The sequence below is a fragment of the Diadema setosum genome, chromosome 14 (assembly GCF_964275005.1).
Source record: "Diadema setosum chromosome 14, eeDiaSeto1, whole genome shotgun sequence".
NCBI lineage: Eukaryota > Metazoa > Echinodermata > Echinoidea > Diadematoida > Diadematidae > Diadema > Diadema setosum.
The window spans coordinates 26,951,393-26,973,908 of record NC_092698.1 but is presented as its reverse complement, the minus strand read 5'-3'; the positions used below and the strand labels follow the sequence as shown (position 1 = coordinate 26,973,908).

At 39.1% G+C, this 22,516-nt stretch overlaps 1 protein-coding gene across 4 annotated transcripts in view; it reads left to right on the top strand.

The window, feature by feature from the left end:
• The window catches only part of LOC140237771 (signal transducer and activator of transcription 5A-like), a 74,624-nt gene that overhangs the window by 36,987 nt on the left and 15,121 nt on the right, over positions 1 to 22,516 (top strand). For 3 of the 4 annotated variants that reach the window (XM_072317703.1, XM_072317705.1, XM_072317706.1), the window contains exons 5-17: positions 2,570 to 2,656; positions 3,472 to 3,553; positions 5,671 to 5,807; positions 7,456 to 7,607; positions 9,443 to 9,598; positions 10,639 to 10,707; positions 12,024 to 12,089; positions 13,670 to 13,717; positions 14,603 to 14,690; positions 15,656 to 15,697; positions 16,610 to 16,690; positions 19,923 to 20,015; positions 21,777 to 21,915. In XM_072317703.1, coding sequence (XP_072173804.1) covers positions 2,570 to 2,656; positions 3,472 to 3,553; positions 5,671 to 5,807; positions 7,456 to 7,607; positions 9,443 to 9,598; positions 10,639 to 10,707; positions 12,024 to 12,089; positions 13,670 to 13,717; positions 14,603 to 14,690; positions 15,656 to 15,697; positions 16,610 to 16,690; positions 19,923 to 20,015; positions 21,777 to 21,915 — 1,240 coding nt within the window. Of the gene's footprint in view, positions 1 to 2,569; positions 2,657 to 3,471; positions 3,554 to 5,670; positions 5,808 to 7,455; positions 7,608 to 9,442; positions 9,599 to 10,638; positions 10,708 to 12,023; positions 12,090 to 13,669; positions 13,718 to 14,602; positions 14,691 to 15,655; positions 15,698 to 16,609; positions 16,691 to 18,836; positions 18,930 to 19,922; positions 20,016 to 21,776; positions 21,916 to 22,516 lie in introns of all 4 variants that reach the window. The other variant, XM_072317704.1, reaches the window with a different exon arrangement.

The window sequence follows — 22,516 nt, the reverse complement described above, 5'->3', positions numbered from 1 at the left end:
TTACTACAATTACTTTAAAAAGGAAAAAAAATCTTCCCAAGTGAGTAAGTGTATTCCTTCACTTGTAAAGTAAAATCGTGATGGATCTCTCGCGTGGATGGAAGTAGTTTGGAGGACTCAGATTACATCATACATATGTACGTGTAGTCACAATCAATACCAATTGAGATATGGCAAGGGGCTCACTGAATGCTAACAACGATGTACTTACAAACTCATTATGTGTTAATCACACGGAAAGTGAGTATTGTATACCCGCTCTCACTTGGAGTATTGCCTTGATTAAAATTTAGCTGTTGATGTACAGTATATTTTCCTGTTAGGGTAGTATACGGAGAATCAATGTTTTCACCTTGATTCTGTCTGTGTTTCCAACCAATGTTGTAAACACTTGTCATTATCATAGTGTAATAGTCATTATTCCAGCTGTATTTCCAGACAACCTTTTTTTTTTTTTTTTTTATCAGTGTGTAAGATAACGTGGAACTTAAAAATTAATGGAAAGGAAAAAACAAAATACAGAGGGAGAGACAACTCCAGTACAGCCTAGATCGTTAGGTGTTTCCCCTTAAACCCATCTCAGAGTGGTTAATGCGGAGAGTCTAGACATGTCTATTTGGAGAATTTTTTTTTTCTTAGTTGTGAAAAATCCCTTATGTTTTTCATTGTGTGCAGTAACAAAATTAGAATAACACTTGATTCTAGAAGACTCTAATGAACCAAAAGAATATGTGGCTGACAAAAGTAGGAATGCAACAATTAGTCATGGAAACAATGTCAGCATTTTAAAGTTTGGCAAATGTGTCTTTAATACAGGGGGTTGTTCCACAGTTTTCTGGCCTAACCTTCACTTGATATGTGACTTTGGTGAAATATCTTTCTTCATGGTGTAATATGCTGTATTTTACATAAGTCGGAAAGAGAGTTAAGAAGTGATATATATTTTTCTGTGACATCACAAGAATAGCAGATGTGGGAAAATTATGTCTTGTCAAGCTGGTAATGGTTCTGATTACAGTGGACATGCTGTGCATTAGTGCAGTGTAGGAGTGACCAAAGTTTACCATGAACATGGCTGCCACCTTGATTTTGAGAAGTAGAAATTTTTATTCTGTTGAAAATTAGTTCATGGAATGTTCCCTTGAAAGACTGGTGAAAGCTATTGATAAATGAATATCATAATAGTGACACCAAGTTCATTCAAGTTTGATTGCCCACAAGATGCCTGTTGATGACCGACTCGTTCCCCCCCCCCCCCCCGAAATTTTCCCCACCCACACAAGATGGTGTCAATACATGTTTATACCAAATTGTCACCTGTGCCACTCTTTTGCAATGGAAACTAGAAGTAGAACTAGGGTTTTATCAGGCCAGAGCAGAAATAGCAGCATGGACACAAGTCTCACAAATGCCTACACCCAAGAAAGACTTTATTTAGATGCTGCAAACAGGATGTTGTCCACCCGGGGATTTATCGCAATTCGCCAAGTCATCTCACCAGCTAGGAGACGATTGTACTCGGGGTCATGGTGGAGATGGATGAGCAGAGAATGTTTGTGCAGTTGCTCCTTTGTTTTCCTTCCCTCTCTCTCTCTCTCTGAAAAACCCAAGTCACTAGAGAGGAATAATGTGTCATCTTGGGTCTTGCTGGCTCTATGATGCTATCAAACCTTAAACTGACTAAATAGTGCAGCAAAATTTTATTGATATATTTGGTCTGTAGCTCAGGAAAAGAAAAGGTTCCACTCAGCCAGTGACTGGAAATGACATAAAAAATAAAAAAAAAAATGAAAAATTGACAAATTCTTGTTCAGAGAGGATCAGTGGATTGCCTGAATGTGTGGTGGGCAGTTTGTTAACGGAAGGGAGTTTCCCTATATGAGGAGCTTAGCAAATCATGCGACATATTCAAATTCAAATAACATAAGTAGTGCTGTGGGAAACCCAAGAAAACCTGTGCCCCCCTGAGAAATCATACACCTGAAAAGTACAATTTTCTTACTAAACCACTTTGCTCGTCTATTTTCTTCGACCGATGAACTGAGTTCTCCCATGATGCCCTGCAGTATCATATCTGCCATCTCATGATTGCTGATACTGGATGGTTTTCTATATCGCTGTGGTAATTGATGTAACTATGAGTCATGGTACAATGTGCTTGGCAGTATGCCAAACACTTGTGAATGCTGTGTTAAACTCCAGCGTGCCAGATAGTGAAATTTATGAGGTGAATGCTTCCAATGTAGTGTATCATAGATACTGTATTGGATGACTGTTTATGAAAGACCTGGCATTTGGCCCTTTTTCAAACTGAAGTTTTGTTAACTTTCAAACTCAACTGAAGACCATCCTCTTGCTAGTTCCATCTCTCTCACTCTCCATCACTCTCTCTCCCATCTGTCTGTCTGTTTGTCTGTCTGCCCGTCTTTCCTTCTCTCTTTTTCTCCCTCTCCCACTCCGCTCTCATCTTCTTTCATTTTCTGGCTGTCCGTCAGTCCGTCTGTCTCTTGTACTCTTCCCTTAGTGTGTTCAAATTTATGGCTGAATTTCCCCTTTCTCCCATGCTCAGCAAAACCGGACAGTTGAGCCGGTTGTTGCACCCCCCTGCCACAAGGACATCACAGAAGCTATCACAAATATCAAGGTCATGACACAGGTCAGTGAATATGGCATGTCACTATTAAATCATAAATATTGTAAAATCAGATGAAGTAATTCTAGATATTCTTCCATTCAGTGTTGATTCAGTCTTGTTTTTGTTTTGTTTTTTATTAATGTACATGATTAAATATGTCTAGGTATTTAAATCAGGGCTTCTCTTTGGTTGTTGTTTTTTTTTTTTGTATTGTTTTGATTCCTTGATATTTTGTCCCTTCAGACTGGAAGAAAGGAGAATGAGAACATGTAAAATTTCCCGTCTAAAATGTCTGTTTGTCGTTTAATCCCATGAATAGATAAAGTAAAGCAAACAAACAAACAATAAACATGAACATCAATTCTTCAAGAGTGAAAGGCTTTATACTTTGCAGTTACTATAAAACTAGATTATTATTGTGTGCATGAAAGTTTTGGGAAAGTAAAGTGCATGCAAAAGTTCTCGTCTACACAATAGGCCTACAGTGAATTCTTGTGGCAATTCGCAAAAGTGTCATGCAGCAAATGTTTTAATACAGTATTATTTTTCGTAATCTCTGTTGTTCGTTAATGTGAGAGATCCCACTTGCACGCATGCGCAGTCAATTCATTCGTAGCGTGTGTTTCTTAGCGGTCAAGTCGCCATTAGTTGTGATTGTTTGTGGAAAGCACTTTTAATAGATCTCGGTGGGTTGTGGACTGCGGAAATTCATGCCAGTTTAATAAGATAGCACCATCAGTCGGTATTTCACAGGAGATTTTTTGTGCATGCTGCATAGAATAATTCGCATTGCTAATGCTGACATGATAACCATTCTTCCAATCATTTGTCTGCAGGAAACAGAAGAGGATCTGAACAACCTCCAGCAGAAGCAAGAGATGTTCATTTTTCAGTACCAGGAGAACCTACGCATTCAAGGTGTGGGCCGTACCTGCACCTTTGCCTCTGCACTCAATGTGACCCTAGAAATATATCTTTCAATCACCCAAAAATAGCAGCATCGCTTCAAATAAAACTGCATTGACACTATGTTTTAAAACAGCAGGTACACTGGCAATCCCTGTATTCCAAGAAAATCCTTCAGGATGTAGTACATAGTATTTTGAAGTAACATACCAGAGCAAGTTCAACCAGATACTCTTGTCAATATGTTTATTTATTTGTTCATTTGCTCAATATCCTCGCCCCCAGATGTTACTTCAGATATGTTTCAGGTTGTTCAATCAGTTGTCCCAATTCCTGTTATCTTGTTGCTAACATATGATTATCAGCCAGAAATGTCAAATGGTTATGTCATTTGGTATGGAGCATAGGAGTGGTTTGGCATTCATGTCATAGGAGTAGGTTTGTATTCATAAAGATAGAAATTCATGGGTCAGAAGTCAAAATCAAATGTCATTGTACTTTGGCTACTCGTGTCATTTCCAGCAAGTTAGATAAAAATGAGTGGCATGAATATGCTCTTATGGAGATGAGGGGACAGGTCTTTAAAGCAAAGGTTAAGGTATTTCAAGTGTGAATGCAACATGGTATTAACCCTATTCTAACTGGGCTATTTGAGACCAAGTTTTTACTGGGGGGGGGGGGGGGGGGGAGGGGGTCAATTTGACCCCCCTTCAGATCTCGGCCACCGATCGCACGATAGCCGCGAAATTTTGCCTAAAGATAGAGCTGGATGTCAACTGCAAGATTACATGGTCATACAATAGAAAAATATTTCCTTTCTATTTTCAATAAATTCATTATGCAAATTTGTGCATGAAATTATATTTGCACCTATAACTCCATCACAAAGACTGAAGGATTGCTAAATTGTTGTGTCAGAATTCCTCAAGACATATCAAACAATTTTCATGTAAAAAATAGTGCAATCAAAATCAATTTCTTTTGTTTTTTATTGTTTTGTTAATTTCTTATGTATTTTATTGTTTTTTCGACCTTTTGTTTTCTAATGTTTTTTTGCCAAAATTTGTTGCAGGCACTTTTTCAGGCTTATCTACACTAGAATTGATTAATTTCAATGGTTAAAAGTTGAAATAATCTAATTTATATCAATTGAACCAAAAAATACAATTTGCATTGGATTTGCACACGATATCATGAATTTGAGCTGTTTTCGGGTTGACATGCATATGCAAAACATTACGTAACTTCAGAATGGTGTACCCGGACGTCGCAAATTTGGTCTCAAAATTTGCGGGAGACTTCAATGCAAAAAGTCGTGAAACGACACAGCAAAATCTTTGCATGTTGCGGAATCGTGGCGCGAAACATCGGGGGTTGGGGGGGGGGTCAATTTGACCCCCCCAGTTAGAATAGGGTTAAAGACTAGAAAAGCACTAATTTCCACCCATACACACATGCTGAATATCGTCCAATTTTCCAATATACAGTGTAGAAGCCTTTTGTTTCCGTCATCAGTTTCCAGCTGCGCGGCGCCTCGCCCAAGCAGGGGACATGCTTTAGAGCGTGTATGCAAACCTCAGATACACACAGCTTGAACTCCCAAGTTCATTGACCCTATTTGCAAAAAGATCAGAGTACCTTCAAAATTCTGAGATCACTACCAAAATTTAATCATCTGTTCCTTGTGTCAATATCAGCTATTCCTGCAAGTTTTATCCAAATCTGTCGGGTGATAGAAGACTTAACGGTGCACCACGTATTCCTTCTTGGGTATGTACACTGTATGTGGCCCTGAAAAGGGCCTACCCACTCCTGCCACTTTGGCAAACGTGTTCTTGCTGTTTTCAGGCCATTTTCTCACACACACACGCATGCACACACACACACATGATCAAATGAGTACCAGAACACATACACACTTTAATATACCCACGTCATCTACATTTTACTACTGGAGTAGTATTTATCAGCTGATGAAGTGCACAAATCAGAGTGAAAATTGTGAAGATATATTTACACGTTTTGGATTTTGTGCTTACCAAGAGTAGCACAAAATCTGCAAAACTTTGATGTACTGCGAAATATTTCTGCATTTACACTAAGTTCTTATGTTGCCTGTCCCTTCACAGGTCGCCTCAACCAGCTTGCATCGACGCCCTCGGAGGATGTCACTCGTCGGTCCGAAGAGGTGGCTCTGAGGAAGAAGAAGGCAGATGTGGAACAGATGCTACAGCTGGAAGCGCAGGAACTGCTGCGGATGAGACTGGTAGGCACGCTTTTCCCTCCCCTCCCCATTTCCCCGAAAATCTGTGATTCAGTTTTGTTTTGTTTTCTTCTTTTTCAGTGGGTGACCAACCAGATAATTTGGCAAAGTTTGAGATAGTAAGCACAGATGCCAACATTTACTTACGTTTTGCCAAAAATACTGCAGGTTTCCGGAAAACACTGTTACTACACATGTCTTTTGCAGAAAATGTAAAAATACTATTTTTTCCACCAGAAATGTGTCTTTCAGTCATTAAAATATTGGAATGCTGTTGTCAAGATTGGCATCCCTGAGTAAGGGATAAGCCATGACCAGATACACCCTCAAATATATCATCTGACTTTAATTTTCTATTTCCTCTTTAGGAATTTAAAAAAAAAAGAAAAAAAAAAAGACGATCTTGTTAATAGATCTCAATATGTGCTTTTGACTTGTTTGATTTCGAGCAGAACATCCAAATATTACTTTTCTCTTTGAGTACTTCTAGATCAAATGACTTCTATAAAATGTAATGTCATGCTCAATCATTTGTCCTCGATAGAACCATAATAGCGTAAGGAAGACAGTCTTTCCTTTGAGGAAGTATAGGCCAGGGAGGTGTTTAAGAAGGAAAGGAAACAATCTCTCCTTTGTACCCATGCTCCGTGCCGCTGGGAAGTTATGTGTGCTATTGAAGGTGTTAATAAACTGCTTTGACAAAAGACAGCGCTTCTGTTTGAATAAGCATCACTCTTGAAATACAACATACCTAGCCAGCAGCAATTAGCTGTCCCATTCAATGTTTTTTGACAGCAATTGTGTAGTGTTCAAAGAATATAGGACACGTGACTGAAGAAAATTAGCGAAAGGTTTTACTTCTTTAACTGTAAAATGCTACTAAACACGCAAAAGCATGCTTTAGCCAATTACCTAATTCGAAAGATTTAACGTTGAAGTAATGAACCTGGCAAAGGATATTATGCACAAATGTGTGCGAGATGGTTATATTTAAACTATTTTAATGAGATACTAATCCTCCTTTATTAGTCCATGGGTAATAATAGCCAGGAGACTGGAAGAAACTCTTGAAGTAGTTGTTCCATACAAAATTACCACCAAGTTCCATACAGGATTTCAACATTTCCTTTGAAATACAGCTTAAATATTATTAAAATCAAGAACCTCTTCTTTTTGTCTCCATATCCAAACTCTCTGGAAGAGCAGCTTGGAGCATGGAACATCAAAGCCAGTGAAATGTCAAGCATTCAGTTGTCATGCTATGAAACCTTAGCATAAGTTTGCACGAATTGCAGAGAGATTCTACTCCTTCTCTAACACCTCCCTGTATGGAATAAGCAACAGATTTCATTTACAGAGATATCGAATATTTTCTTAAAGTTAAACACACAGTCTCATGTGTTGTTGTTGTTGGTTTTTTTGTATGTGTGTGTGTTTGTTATTTCGCAATTATTGTTGTTATTCCGAATATGTTAATTTTCTTTTGTTGAGGTTGTATGTGGTAGGAAGGGGGCAGTCAGACGGTGAGGGGGGTCAATTTTGCTCCTGCATAGTTTACATGTCACGTGTTCAGTACTGGCCATACCAAATTTTAGAAGATCAGATGAGTGCTGAAAGTGCTGAATTGTATGTCGTGTTGTATCGTCATCAGGATCTGGCAGAGAAGCACAGGAGAACCCACAACAGCTTGAAGATCCTCCAAAGTCGGGTGCTAGAGGACGAGCTTATAATGTGGAAGCGGCAGCAGCAACTTTCTGGCATCGGTGGACCTCCAGAGGGCTCCCTTGATCAGCTGCAGTGCTGGTGTGTACAGTATTCAACCAAAGCTACCAAAGCTACCAAAGCTACAGATGCATTGTTTGTACACCTTCTCTACCTTTGTTTTGCCATGTAGGGGCCTGAATCGCTCGCTGAAAAGGATTCACCTTCAGAAGTATATCGAGAATAAAGTTAGAGACTGATGTTGAGACACACTGTCTCTGAATTGGATTAATGCCCCTCTATGTCATGGGTAAAGGACTTGAATCTCGATTTTAATCAGATTTTGGGGGATCAAACTGGCAATTGATGTAAATACTGTTTTCAGAATCAAGGTCATGCTCTGTGTTTACGTAGATTATGTAGAAGATGTTTTGCTGTGCTGGTCCATTGTAACATCATCTCATGTTCATTGTGAAAATGGTAGCTGTGTGCATACAAAAGCAAGCAGTGCACTGGAATATCTTTCTTTACCCTTGATGGCAGGCAGAAAATAGCTGATTTATTTCCTTTGGTTCCATTTTGTTCTTCCTTCTTACTCCCTCCTGCCTTCATCCTCCTTTCCCCTCCCTTCCCCATCCCTTCTCCTTCCCTTCCTCCTTCCTTTCCTTCCTTCCTCCTTTCTTCCCTCTTTACTTCCTCCTCCCTCCTCCCTTCCTCCTCCCTTCCTCCTCCCTCCTCCTCCCTCCTCTCTTCGTCCTTACCTTCCTCCTTCCCTTCCTCCCTTCCTCCTTTCTTCCTTTCTTCCCTCTTTACTTCCTCCTCTCTTCCTCCTCTCTTCCTCCTCCATCCCTTCTCCCTTCCTCCTCTCTTCATCCTTCCCTTTGTCCTTCCCTTCATCTTTCCCATCCTCCCTTCCTCTTCTCTTCCTCCTTCCCTTTGTCCTTCCCTTCCCTTCCTTCCTTCCTCTTTTCTTCCCTCTTTACTTCCTCCTCTCTTCCTCCTCTCTTCCTCCTCCATCCCTTCTCCCTTCCTCCTCTCTTCATCCTTCCCTTTGTCCTTCCCTTCATCTTTCCCATCCTCCCTTCCTCTTCTCTTCCTCCTTCCCTTTGTCCTTCCCTTCCCTTCCTTCCTCTTTTCTTCCCTCTTTACTTCCTCCTCTCTTCCTCCTCCATCCCTTCTCCCTTCCTCCTCTCTTCATCCTTCCCTTTGTCCTTCCCTTCATCTTTCCCATCCTCCCTTCCTCTTCTCTTCCTCCTTCCCTTCGTCCTTCCCTTCCCTTCCTTCCTTCCTCTTTTCTTCCCTCTTTACTTCCTCCTCTCTTCCTCCTCTCTTCCTCCTCCATCCCTTCTCCCTTCCTCCTCTCTTCATCCTTCCCTTTGTCCTTCCCTTCATCTTTCCCTTCCTCTCTTCCTCTTCTCTTCCTCCTTCCCTTCGTCCTTCCCTTCCCTTCCTTCCTTCCTCTTTTCTTCCCTCTTTACTTCCTCCTCTCTTCCTCCTCTCTTCCTCCTCCATCCCTTCTCCCTTTCTCCTCTCTTCATCCTTCCCTTTGTCCTTCCCTTCATCTTTCCCTTCCTCCCTTCCTCTTCTCTTCCTCCTTCCCTTCGTCCTTCCCTTCCCTTCCTTCCTTCCTCTTTTCTTCCCTCTTTACTTCCTCCTCCCTTCCTTCTCCTTTCCTTGCCCCTTCTCCCTTCTTCAACCCTCCGTTCTCCCAATCTCTACCTTCACATCTTCCTCCTCCCTCTTTCCCCCTCCCCCTTCCTGCCCTCCTTCCCCTTCTCTCCCTCCTCCCCTTCTCTCTCTCTTCCCTCCCATCTCCTCCCATCCTCCCTTTCTATACTTATCATACCTGCCTTACCCCACCTGCCCAATGCCTCCCATGCCTCCCCCCCCCAAAAAAAAAAAAAAACAAAACAAAAAAAAAAAACAAACAAACATAGGTGTGAGTCATTGGCAGAGCTGATATGGCATAACCGGCAACAAGTGAAGAAGGTTGAGATGTTGAGGCAGCAGCTGCCCATCCCCTCCCACAACCAAGACCTCCTTCCAGAGCTCAACCGCTGCTTCATGGCCCAGCTCTCTACCCTCGTCACCAGGTAAGGGTGGCATGCTGTTTCATCCAGTAAAGATGATGGGGAGCTGTAGATTTTCACGACGGGGACGTTCAGAGGGAAAAAACAATGTTCTGCTCATGCACAAAATCGCACATCAAAGTCGATATATTTATATCTTGCGTTGTCTGAGTTTTCAGTACGCGTTCTGGGCTATTTTTGCATCCACTCAATTCAAGATGTAGAGAGCTGCTTGATGCACCCATCATATGGGAGTGCTATTTTATTTTTTATAGGTTGCATCTCCATGTAATCTAAAGCTACTTTTCAGCATGACGCAGGTAGAGAGGAGAACGTCCAACGCAATCGTCTCAAACGTCCGCGCCGCAAATCTAAATCTCTCTATTGTCGGGATGCAGGGAGTCAAGATGTGAAGTGTGCTGAATCCAGTTATAATGTTTGTGATATGGGATTGTAAGTTTGTCGGCATTCTGCCAATTCTGTCAATCATCTCTTAGACTTTATCCCAGCAACTTGTTTTACTGAAATTTAACCCCAGAGAAGACAGTGATATGCCTGTGCAAAATGACTTCTTGTGTCATTACTTTAAAGCCAGCCGGAAAATGTCTGGGAATATTATTAGCTTGTGAGCCCCGTGCTGTGTGATTTATGAAAGATGTGGTAGAATACGTTGGAGCCACATTAGCAGTGTTGAATTTACTTACGTTGTACAGTTGCCATGGCATTCTGTGTACCCATTTGTGTACGCAAACATACACATGGCAGCTTAATCTAAATTTTGCTTTTTTTGACCCAAGGCTTATACTTTCATAACATTTGATAATGCTAAAGTGATTTGCAAACAGCTTACCTGTTACTGAGGGGAAGGCAAAGCCAATAAAAATGAGTTCCATGAAATATAAGATGATTTCTTGATTTAATAGTCTATCATCTCGATTGATGTTGGAAGAAAAGGACAAATATTAAGGGACCTGCAGGAATGTGATTATGTTTCCTGTTGCGCTGCCTTCAGCAAGAATCTGACCCTTCCAGCCTTGCCCATCTGCTTCCCTCTTCCTCTGCAGTACATTCATCATTGAGAAGCAGCCTCCACAGGTGCTGAAGAAGGAGACCAGATTCTCGGCATCAGTCAGGTGAGATGTCCTCGTCCTCTCTCTCTCTTTCTCTAGCGGTCATCAGGCATATGAAGGCTGCCCTCTACTGGGCATTTTTATAAACTTGTTGGGTTCAATGGCCTCCTCTTAGGACATTGTTGTAGACATGAGTACAGTCCAACCTCTCGTACCCGGCCTCCCTTTATCCGGATTTTTCTATTATCCGGACGTGATTTCGCCGTGATTTTTTTTTTTCTTTTTTTCAGTTGTATAATTACGGGGAAACGGGGGATTTCAAACTCAAACAAAATTTCTCCTCAAATTCACATGAATTGCATATTATTCCCACCATAATTCTCATATATTCACATCAAATTTTCATGGAAGTAACATGCTTCTTGTTACTAGAAAAGAAAGAGGTTGCCTGGAGCTACCAGTAGGTAGGCAGCTGCATGTATTATACATTGAGTCTCCCATATCTGGCCAAATCCCTTATCCGATGAGTGCCGGTCCAGACATTTCTGGATAGAAGTGGTGGGACTGTAGTCACATGTCTGTTGATGTGAACTGTGCACATTTGAATGTGATTGCCATTATGAGGAAGTTGTGTATAATTTTGCAACTCTGATTTCATATGTCTCTGAAAGAGTGCAACTATTTGCAGTTTGATTAGAGGGATGCAGTTCTTGGCATGGTGCACATTCTATTCACTGTCATCGTGTTGTATCAATCAGAGCAAATCTAGATTGAACACATGATTTTTTGACTAGGTGAGATGAAAAAACTGCCATAGGTTAGGCTCCAGGTGATTTTGCTGCAAACATCCTTCTGAGAGTATGTCTGAGCAAGATTGTCAGTGTTGCAGAATACTTGATAACATTTTACACTCTGCCAGTACCTCAGTCCTCAAAACTGCATTTCTAAAATACAAAATATTGAAATAATTCCAAGGCAGAAATTGCATCTATGGTTACTTATGAAAGGCTAACATGTGCAAAATGATGTAAATCACAAGTTTTGAACATCACCAAAATGCACATTTTGTGCTTGGTGAGCACTGAGGTTTTGTTAACCTAGGAGATGGGTATGTGGGAGGGGCAGATCCAGGAATTTCGGAAAGAGGGGGCACCTTTACAAAATTAAAAGGGGGCGCACGCACCCCTCCCCCATTATTTTCAAATTTCTTTTGTTATAACAAAATATAATGGAGGGGGGGGGGGGGGGAGTGTGCCCTGTGCACTCCCCCTGGATCCGCCACTGTGTGGGAATGAAGAATCTGTGACATGGATATTTGTCTTGAGCATAACTAATTCGTGAAATTTGTAACATCCGTTCTTTGATTTCATATTCACCAGGCTGCTGGTAGGAGGCAAGCTGAATGTACACATGAACCCACCACAAGTTAAAGCAACTATCATAAGGTGAGGCAATTTCCAGCTGATGGATTTTAATGTTATTCTGTATGCAGAGCCTGATATGAATCAGTAGTTTGACAAATCTGTATTTGATGAAACGAGCTGCAAAGAAGAGAAGTGAGATTTATTTATTTATTTATTTATTTATTTATTTATTTATTTATTTATTTATTTATTTATTTATTTATTTATTTATTTATTTATTTATTTATTTATTTATTTATTTATTTATTTATTTATTTATTTATTTATTTATTTATTTATTTATTTATTTATTTATTTATTTATTTATTTATTTATTTATTTATTTATTTATTTATTTATTTATTAGAGGAAATATTCTTTGTGTATGAACAATTATTTAGAGGTACAAAATTTATCGTTTCTAAGTTCGTATTTCCAGCATTTACAGTTTGATGTCTAAAAGATAAAGTTGTGGATCTGCTCAAGATGGAAAAATAAAGCATATTGTGAGAGTCCTTCTAGTCTTGATGTCAGCAATTTGAGCCGCGCAAACAAACAAAAATACAAAGAATCTTCTTAAGATAGGATGAGATGATATCTGTGTATTCACTTTTATCGAGAAGAAGCATAATTACAGAGTTAGAAGTCCTATTTCTGGTTATTCAGTTCATTCCCGATGATTTTGTTTTTGCTCCTAACTATCAAAATCAGCCTTGTTGCAGGTATAACCTCTACTTGAAGTGGACAATACATTTTGTAAATTTAAGATAAAGCAAGATTTGTAGAAAGGAGAAGACAGAAAAATGTGATATTTTAGGTTATCAAAACAAGCACTGTTCAATCAGAATGCCATCAAATTCTTTGCCAGAAAGCACTCATTTACGTGATGATAGCATTGATCAATCTTTCATAATGAGCTGTTCAGGTAACAAAATTTAGTCTGATAATGTTGATGTGGAGAGTGCTTGCAGAGAAGTGGCTTTTGTATCAACTGATGTATGGATTTGAACATAAACCATACACCTGGTAATTTCATATCTCCTATGAATGTGGATGACTTCTTTGATTGTGATATTGTCACTCTGTTTCAAATAATTAAATATTGACCTGTCTGGTACAAGTGGTTGCTAAGTACTCTTCTGGTAAAATGCAAAGGTCTATGATTACCTTGCAGACATACATCAAAAGTTAAACACTCACACACACACACATGAAAATAAGACATTAGTTTCTCAGTGGCTTGAGTGGAAGTTGCGAAATTTATAACAATCTCTATCCTTTTTGATAATTTCAGAGAAAAGTATGGCAAATGACAAGAGGCATTTCCAACAAGTACTGGACTGATGAGTAGTTCCTTTTCAAGTGCTTTAAGGGCATTAAGTCATATAAAGATTGGAGAAAGTTATATCCCTCTCAACCAAGGTGTTTTAATGGGTACATTGCAATGCTAGGGTAATGATGATAATGGCAGGGCCCTCTGGTAGCACAGAGTCAACACTGAAGAGGCTACCCTGGATAAAGAAGACCATAGCTATTGTCATTGTTATTGTTGTTTTAGAGAAGCAGAGTTGCAAGGGTGGACTGTGCCAATGTTTGACTTCAATTTCCTTTGTTCCTTGCAGTGAGACTCAAGCTAAGGCAGTGCTGGCCAGTGAAACCTCAAGTTGGGAGTAAGTAGACATTATTGTTGATTGGTCTCTTGAGATTCCATGGCCAGATTGGTCACACTATAAAGCTCTATGCAAAAAAAAAGAGTCATTTTGCTGTCTAAAGATGCTTGTCAGCATCTCCAAAGACTTGCTCCCAGACACAGTAGCAGCAAAATACTGTGGCTTCTGTATGTGTAGACTATTCAGTCTTTAAAAAGATGGCTTTTAGGCTGAAAGATGTATTGAGTCATATGGGATACAGTTTATTTTTTGTTTTTTGCTTTTTTTTTGGTATTATCTGCCCTACCCCATATGGAGTCATCCAACTTTTCCTATTCAAGATGTTCCAATGCTCCATCCATTGTATGTGTCGTCATATATAAAGTGGGAATAGATTCCCTTCCTTTTCATATTCTTTGTACTAAGTGTATTTTAACGATTTTACTCATGTGTCGTCATGCATATACTATTGCGATTAAAGTGGCTGTAGAATATTTTGCAATTTGTGTGTATGACATGAATGTTCTACGTAATTATTTTGTGTGATAACTAATATTTTGTTTCATAAAGAATGGAGCTCCATTCACAGGCAAAAGCATAAATAATCTTATACAGGCAACTCTCCTCTTATAACAAAGTTTTCTTTCTTTCTTCAGGAATTTTTTTTTTCCATTATATTGAAACTGAATTATTGCCAAACAATAAAGTATATAAAGGTCTACAGATTGTAATTTTTGGACCTGAATTTTTACTTTGTTGGAACAAGAGTTTTTTTTTTTGTTTTTTTTTAAATAACAGCGTTTGTTATAACAGGAGTGCACTGTATTCTGTATAGGTTACCTGTTCTATTGTAACAAGATGCTCATGACTAATGGAAAATGATATACTTTTTTTTTTCATTGACAGTGAGACTAGTGGTGATATCCTCAATAACTGTGGTGTAATGGAATACCACAGAGAGACAGGAGTACTGAGTGTCACCTTCAGAAATATGGTAAGCCTGCTGCGGTACATGGCTGTGCTAGGAAGATCGTGTCCCCTTCTCATGTCGTATCCTATGTGGTTATTACTACCTGTAATTCTCATTTCCCGAGAAAGCCATTCAATTTTGTGATCACAGTTGCTGGCATCAAGCATGATGAGCATCACAATGGCACTGGGAAAGATTTATGTTCCAAACATTTCATGACCCTTTCACTTTAATGGTTCATACTGTGGCATTAGCCTTGAATCCATAACTTTGAGGATGATTGTGTAAGCACCATGACACACTACAAGGAAGACTTTTGTGCCTTGTCGTGCAGTCTGTAGCTTTGCATGCGTTAATCTGACACCAGATGGCGGCATCATCTCTCGAAATTTCTTGGAAAATAGGCGGGCTTGCTACATTAATCATCTGGGCCCTGTTTCATAAAGCTGTTCATAAAGTTACGAACAACTTACGAGCGACTGGTGATCAGTTCTGATGTGCTATACTTATCAGAATTTCCATAATTTAGCATAAGAACTGATCACCAGTTGCTCATAAGTCATTAATAACTTTATGAACTGCTTTATGAAACACCCCCCCCCCCCCCCCCCCCCCCCGGCAACACAAAATTATGATATACATTACTTACTTTGGTATTTAAATCAGTATGGGCTCCATGTCTTTTTCAGGATTCAAAAGTACAGAGTGTCCTTCTTCCCCCTTCTTGTTCATTAGCCTGAGAAACGTAAGAATTCCCTTCAAGTATGACATACAATGTATGTACAATGTTTATTCTCTTTTGCGTGTCTCTTCAAAGAATAATGTGTACTAAAGTTATGTGTACAGGTTTCAATTCATTGGCTCATCAGCCAGCTATTTTTGGCTGTTTGAGAGCAGTGTCTTGACATGTGTTTTGATGACCAGAGCTACAATATGTCCATGTGGGTATATGAGAAATGATATTGTCCACTATCTCAATCTTCTTCCAGTCCCTCAAGAGAATTCGGAGAGCAGACAGGCGAGGTGCTGAGGTTAGTTTCTTTCTGATCGTGTCTGTAACTCCGGATGAGGCAGATAGTCAGTGTACCTGTCTGTCATGTTATGCTGATATTTTCTCACATTTTTTTGTCGGGAAGTATGTTGTGGATTGTGCACTTCCTGAATGATGTGTTTGAGTGGTGGTTGTTGTTGTTTGATTTGTTATAGAAGACAAGGTTATCTCGTCTTGTATCATCACAGTTGTAATAAGCGTGTAAAATAAGAGGTAAAAACCCATGAGTCAGCATGAGCACCAGATCAGTGGTGATCAATTGGTTCTCTCTTGTGGACTGAAAATGATAACAGAGAATCAAATCTTGGTTCAAGGTAATGACAAGAGTAGATGCTGTAGAAGGAAGAGATGACATTTAAATGAGAAATAGAGTAATGGCAAAAGATATCAAGATGAGTAGATAATTGAAAGTGATAAAAATAACAAACATGTTGTTGATGATGATAAGAATGGCAATAATAATAATAATGATGATGATGATGATGATGTTGATGGTGATGATGGTGATGATGATGATAATACTGACTAACACACAACATGTCCACTCACGGAGGGTGCTGAAGGCGCTCACAATTCAATGTTCACAATAAGATACACAGTTCTACAGTGCCTTACACAGATGCAACATGCTCATCATTCAGAATAATTGGGATGCCCTTTATCAAGAAGTGAGGTGGGTTGAGAAATGAACTGCACTTCAGAATAGAAGAAATTTTTTTTTAGTCTCTTGAGTGCAATTGGACATGTTTATCTCTATGAACTAGCTGTCATAGGATTTTCAGTCTTTCAAGTCAGTGCCACAGAAAGGCACCCGTTACCAGCACAGTGGATTTACTTTGCCAACGTTTGCCCGTCATTCACTTTTTGCCATTTGTTTGTTGATCCCCACCAGTTTGTGACGGAGGAGAAATTCACCATCCTCTTTCAGTCTCAGTTCACAGTGGCCAGTGGTGAACTTGTCTTCCAAGTGAGGGTAAGTTGGGCTCAGGCAGTTGGATTTATGCATCCCTCTGTGGATGACATAGAGATACATTGTAACTATGGATATGAGCAGAAATTGAGAAAAACAGAAATGCCTCCACACAAAATTGGGCATTTCCGCAGTAAAAGGGTACATTTCAGGGATGTCGCTTTATTCTCTGTTTCCAATGTGCGTTACCCCCAATACAATGCAATCTTGTAGAACAATTTCAGATGAGAGATAACTTTGCCCTAAAAGGAATGTATCAGATTTTTTTTTTGCCAAAATGATAGATTTGGGGTGAACATATGGAACGCTGGACAGAAGGCTATGTACCAACATTTGACGGTCAAATAATTAATGCTCATTGAAAATTTGTTATTTATTAATTTTTTTTTTTTTTTTTTACTGAATGGCGAAATATTGATTTTTTAAAGTGATTTCAGTCACCATTACATATTAAAGCAACTCGGATGTAATTGCCTCACAAGTCTTCCCTTAACTTGCATACATGCTTTTGCTGAAACTTTGTTTTTGAAATGATATTAAATATATTCACACATAATCGTTGATAATATAGCATTGTCGTTTCTGATATATTACAATATGTACAAATCAGTGGAAGAGTTGTCCCGGTCTGACTTATGACTGATATCACTGCTTTTTTGTGTGTTTTGTTTGTAATATGAATTTGCAATCAACTTGTAAACTTCTACATTTCTTTAATCGTCAAATTTATTGATAGTTTTTGACTCCATGCAATGACAATGACACACACATGCACTATTTTAGTTTTGTTTTTGTTGTTTTCAACAAATTTCTTGCTCTTCTGATTTGTCAAATTTCAAGATACTTGGAAATTGTATTTAGAAGAATAACATTGGTTGTGGTTGACCATGGGGAAACACAGGTCTCTTACCTTTTCATATTCCTTGGGTGTTTTCTGGTAATTAATGCTTGTTTGGATTGGAAGAGGGTTACTCTCATTTCTGTTTTGTAAAAGTTGCCATCCAAAATTTGTAGAGAGTGAAATTGCCTGTGAATATTAACAGTTATCCTTCAGTCATGGGTAGTTTCCTTCCGCTTATTTTTTTTTTTCTTTGAACGCTTTCCTTTCCTTTCTCACCTTGTACAATGATAAATTGGACAAACTTTGTGTTCTCGTGTGAAGTCAAGTTTAGAGATGTTGTGAAGTTTATGGATAGCAGCTCTAGACACGATGGTACGAATGCAGATAGCAAAATCAAAATGAGTCACCTCTCTGTGGCTAGTTCCGTCTGGAACAAACCTTGCTAATATCAAAGTAGTGTGCAGAAATTGCAGCCTATAAAATAGTGTTGCCGAGATCTACCCGCTTTTGTCAAGTGAAATTACGAACATTCAACATTTGCGCAGGAGTGTCATATACAGTGATCATTTGCTTGCCTGTTTTTTCTCTGCCACTTGCATTATCACTCTTGAGATCACAATGAATTCACTGCGAGCTTCTCTCTCTCTCTCTCTCAAAAAAAAAAAAAAATCTGTCACTCAGGGTCATTGTGGCTCTCAGTCATTGTTCACCAAGTCCCCTCAGTTGATGTCTAGATTGTCACTGTACTCACTCGTAGAGCTGCTACTCAAAAACAGAAGTATGAAAGGAATTAAAAAAAAAACCACAACACATTATTGGCTTATGTTTTGGTTTTTCTCTTTCCTTCCCACAATCCTCTGCTCACACCTCATGTTCCTCATAAATTCGCATCCATTTTTTCAAACGTGAATTTGCCATACTACTGGTAACTAACCTTGGCCCCACTGTTTCATGTCAAATCACATGCATTTCATTTTTGTTTTGTTTTTGTTTTTGCAACAAAATTTTCCTCCAATTCGAATTGTATATGACTTTACATGAATCCCTGACTTCCATATTTCATTTGGCAATAAAATTTGTGAAATTAATCCATATTCATCATGCATACACGACATGCATGGTAACCTTATTTTTCAAACTATGTGTCATTTAACTCGTTCATAACTGGCATAACTTTCAAAATTTGATCAATTCCATGAAATTATGTTTGGATTCTTTGTGTCTAATTTGTTCCCGTTACTATAATGTCATTTGTACGTTTTCACCTCGCCCATTCCTAACCCCTGATACATTGTCGGCATTCCATAGACCATGTCGCTTCCAGTAGTAGTTGTATCCCATGGCAACCAGGAATGCAATGCTCTTGCGACGATTCTGTGGGATAATGCTTTTGGCGAAACTGTAAGTGACAGACAACGTTTGGTGTCATCTACCCTCGTGATCTTTGGAGCTTGTTCATTTGTCGTGTCGTGCATATGTGTGCATATGTGCATAAAAGTCATGGAATATCCATTGTACATGATGGCTGCATGTCCACTTCATTACGTCGCGGCAAACATTGTTCGTTTTACTTTTCACCTTGCTTTCATCTGCTTTACTTTTTAGTTTGGCCGTGCCACTGCATGTTGTTGGTCTCTCTTTAACCATGAAGGTACTCAAACCAGACAAATGCTCAAATATATGACCTCAGCCTGCAAGCAAGCTGGCGTCATCTTTCACTTGATGTTACTCCATGATACCGGTATTTTGGAAAAGCAGAAATTGAGATGCTGTGTAGATCTCTGGAACATAGTTTTTGTTTCTTGTGACATTCAGGGGCAGTTTGTTCAGCTGTCACAATTTTCTCACAGTGCTTTTGTAGCTCCTCAACATTTGTCTCATGTTTGTGTGCCCAACTTTTTAATAGTTTATTGCAGTCCATGTCATGTGAATGTGTGTGCTGGGTTATAATGGCTTCTCATTCTTCTCCCCCCCCCCCCCCCAACAAATTATTATCTTTCTTCCATCTATATGCTGGACTGTCCCCCTTCCATTACTAACACCTCAGTAATCTACCAGCAGTAAATCTAAAGAGGCATGTTTTTGTTGCCATTGCATGGAGTCTACATGTTCATGTATGTTAGCTGAGTTGTCTTTAGTTACGAGACTCACCTTTGAATGTTTGATTGTGTCAGGCAAACTATTAATGAAGCAAACCGCTGGGGCAGCAGTCTAGCTGACTCTGCTCCTTGCATGGTATATACCTTTTTTTTTTAATAACACCTTGTCACCTTCCCATCCCCCATGCCCGTTGATCCAACCTTCCTTCCAACGCTCCATCCCTTACTTCCCCTGCAACTGCCCACCAACTCCTGATCCCTGTTGCTATGGTAACTGCATCGCCCGCTCGCGCAGACAATGTCGCTGCCTGTGGTCGTCATAGTTCATGGGAACCAGGAGTCCAATGCTCTGGCTACTGTCCTATGGGACAATGCCTTTGGCAGCCCCGTAAGTATGGACATCTGCTCGCCCTGCTGGCTGTCGCCTGAAGTGACGGACAGCGGTCAACCGATATTGCCTGGTTAATGACAGCAGCAAACTGGACGCTAGGTTGTACTGTCCAAAGGGCACTTCAGGGTGCCCCAAATCCAATTTGTTAGCTGTCCAAATCCACTAAAAATGATTCCTCAGGCCGATCATTTTTCCACTAATTGAAGGTCACTGGGAACATCATGTGCAATTCTTGATAAGGGATGTTACCCTCACGCTAAAAAAATTAGAAAAAATGAATCTTCAACTTTGAATAATTAACTTGATCTGAAGTCACACAGTTCGCTGAACCATACCTTCGAGAATTCCTGCTAATGTTTTACTCCCTGTTGATTTGAGTGGAATATAAAAAAAAAACCAAACCCCCCCCCCAAAAAAAAAACAAAAAAAAACAAAACTACCAAATATTTCCTCCTGGAATATCCAACTTCTGTATGCACCATTTTGAGGGTAACTCAGAATAAACTTGTTTTTATTATGGGAGTGTTGCATCGCATGGGTTGCACTCCAGAAGTTGTTTTGCTTGTGTATGTACATTTATGAGACTACTGTATATGCGAAGAAAATATTGAAGAGCAGGTGAGTTGAAATTTTATCATGTCGCATCGTGTGAGTAATGTTAGTAATTTTTATACCGTACTGGTAACCATGTCTCTATACCACTCTAACAAATACAGAGACTTTAAGAAAATTAGAAGAAATTTGCTAAATGTTAGTGCTTTGACAGGTTGAGTCCTTCCAGGCACTACAAAAAAGAAAAAAAAAAAGAAAAAAGGGAAGTATTTTAGTTCTGTAAATTGATAGCATTTAAACTTCATGGGTGGTTTCTCCAAAACCAATGTTTATCTGTTGAAAGGCTTTTTCTCACTGATTCTGTGGTAAGAATTTGGAAATACGTGTAGATTAAGATACATTGTACATGATTATCAATATTGGCAAAAAATGTGATAACACTGCGGGACCAGAAAAGAAAAGTTTGGTGGTCCCATCAGCCTTTTGTGATCACACTTCAGTGGTTTCAGTGTTTCATATTGTCATATTGTAAATGCATGTCTGTGTATTTGTCATGATAGCAGATGGCTGTGTGTGTAATGTAGTCGTGCATAAAGTGCATAGTTTGTGTGTCCTGTTAGCCCTTGTACTGGTTTTGTGTTGCATATTTTGTTGTGCTTGTAGGCCTTGTTTAAAAATTAAAATGTTTTCAAATAATGAGAGGGGAAGGATCTCATGTTTGTCAACAGGGTCATACTTTAATGTTGATGATGTTACTTCAAAGAAGCGTGCCTTTGGGCTTTATCTGTCAGTAACAGCTACAAAAGGGTGTTTTGTTATTTATCACTTGTTTTAACAAGAGGAGCTTTACTGGTATGCACTACTATGAATGTACATTATTGCTGGTCATGTTTATATGTCAATTTAAGATTGATAGGAGATTTCAACCTTTGGAGAGGATGGTTATCATGAATTGATGAATAAGAAAATGATTTATATTCAGTTGTTGTATCAGCACACCCATAATCGCTGTTTTGGTAACAAGATTTATTCATAATGATTGCGTTATCATGAATTGATGGAAAAGAAGATGAAAGCATATTAAGTTCTTGTATCACTGCAACCATAATAGCTGTCTTGGGGGAATATTTCAGTTGTAATGGCTGGATTCTCCGTAAATTTTTGGATGGCGGCCTGATACATTATGAATTATCGTCAATTTTGCAGGGGAGGGTGCCATTTGCCGTCCCTGATGGAGTGCCCTGGCCAGAAATAGGGCGAGCCCTCAACTCAAAGTTCATGCTCTCCAATGGGCGTAGTTTGAGTGACAGCAATCTCCACTACTTAGCCCAGAAGGCATTCAGTCGTGAGTACCATTCTGCAGGTCCTAATTTGCATATGAAGAGTTTGATTGCAAAATGGGTTAAGCGTTATTTTTTTAAAAATTTATAGTAAGTTTTTTGTCAGATAAGTCAAAATAAAACCTTTTCCTTGATACCTCACTTTTTACATAACAAAAAATATTCTTGATGTCATGATTGAGAATGTCCCATATATTCTTATTTTCTCTGTTTTTTTAGAAGCTTTATTCACAATTATATCAAATTAGCAAGAATGGAGTTACCTCTTTTTGTGAGCGAACTCTTCATGTCTTCATGAGGGTATTGACAGTTTTGTGTCCCTTCAAGCTCGTTGTGGAAATTCTTGTGTTTCTTAAATTGTGACATTCAAATGAAGGAATGTTATATGAAGACTTGCTCTTGAAATCATTGGTAAATACCATTTATAGACAAATGGGAGGTGCTGTTAGTGTTCAAAGAAACATAGAAATGTAGAATATTCAAATGATGCACAGGACAGAGTGGATCAGTGAGAATTGGATGTGCAAGTTTAGTTTTGGAACTATTTAAACCCACGAGCAGAGCAAATGGGTTTTAGACTGTTCTGAAGTTAAACAAGAGCATCCA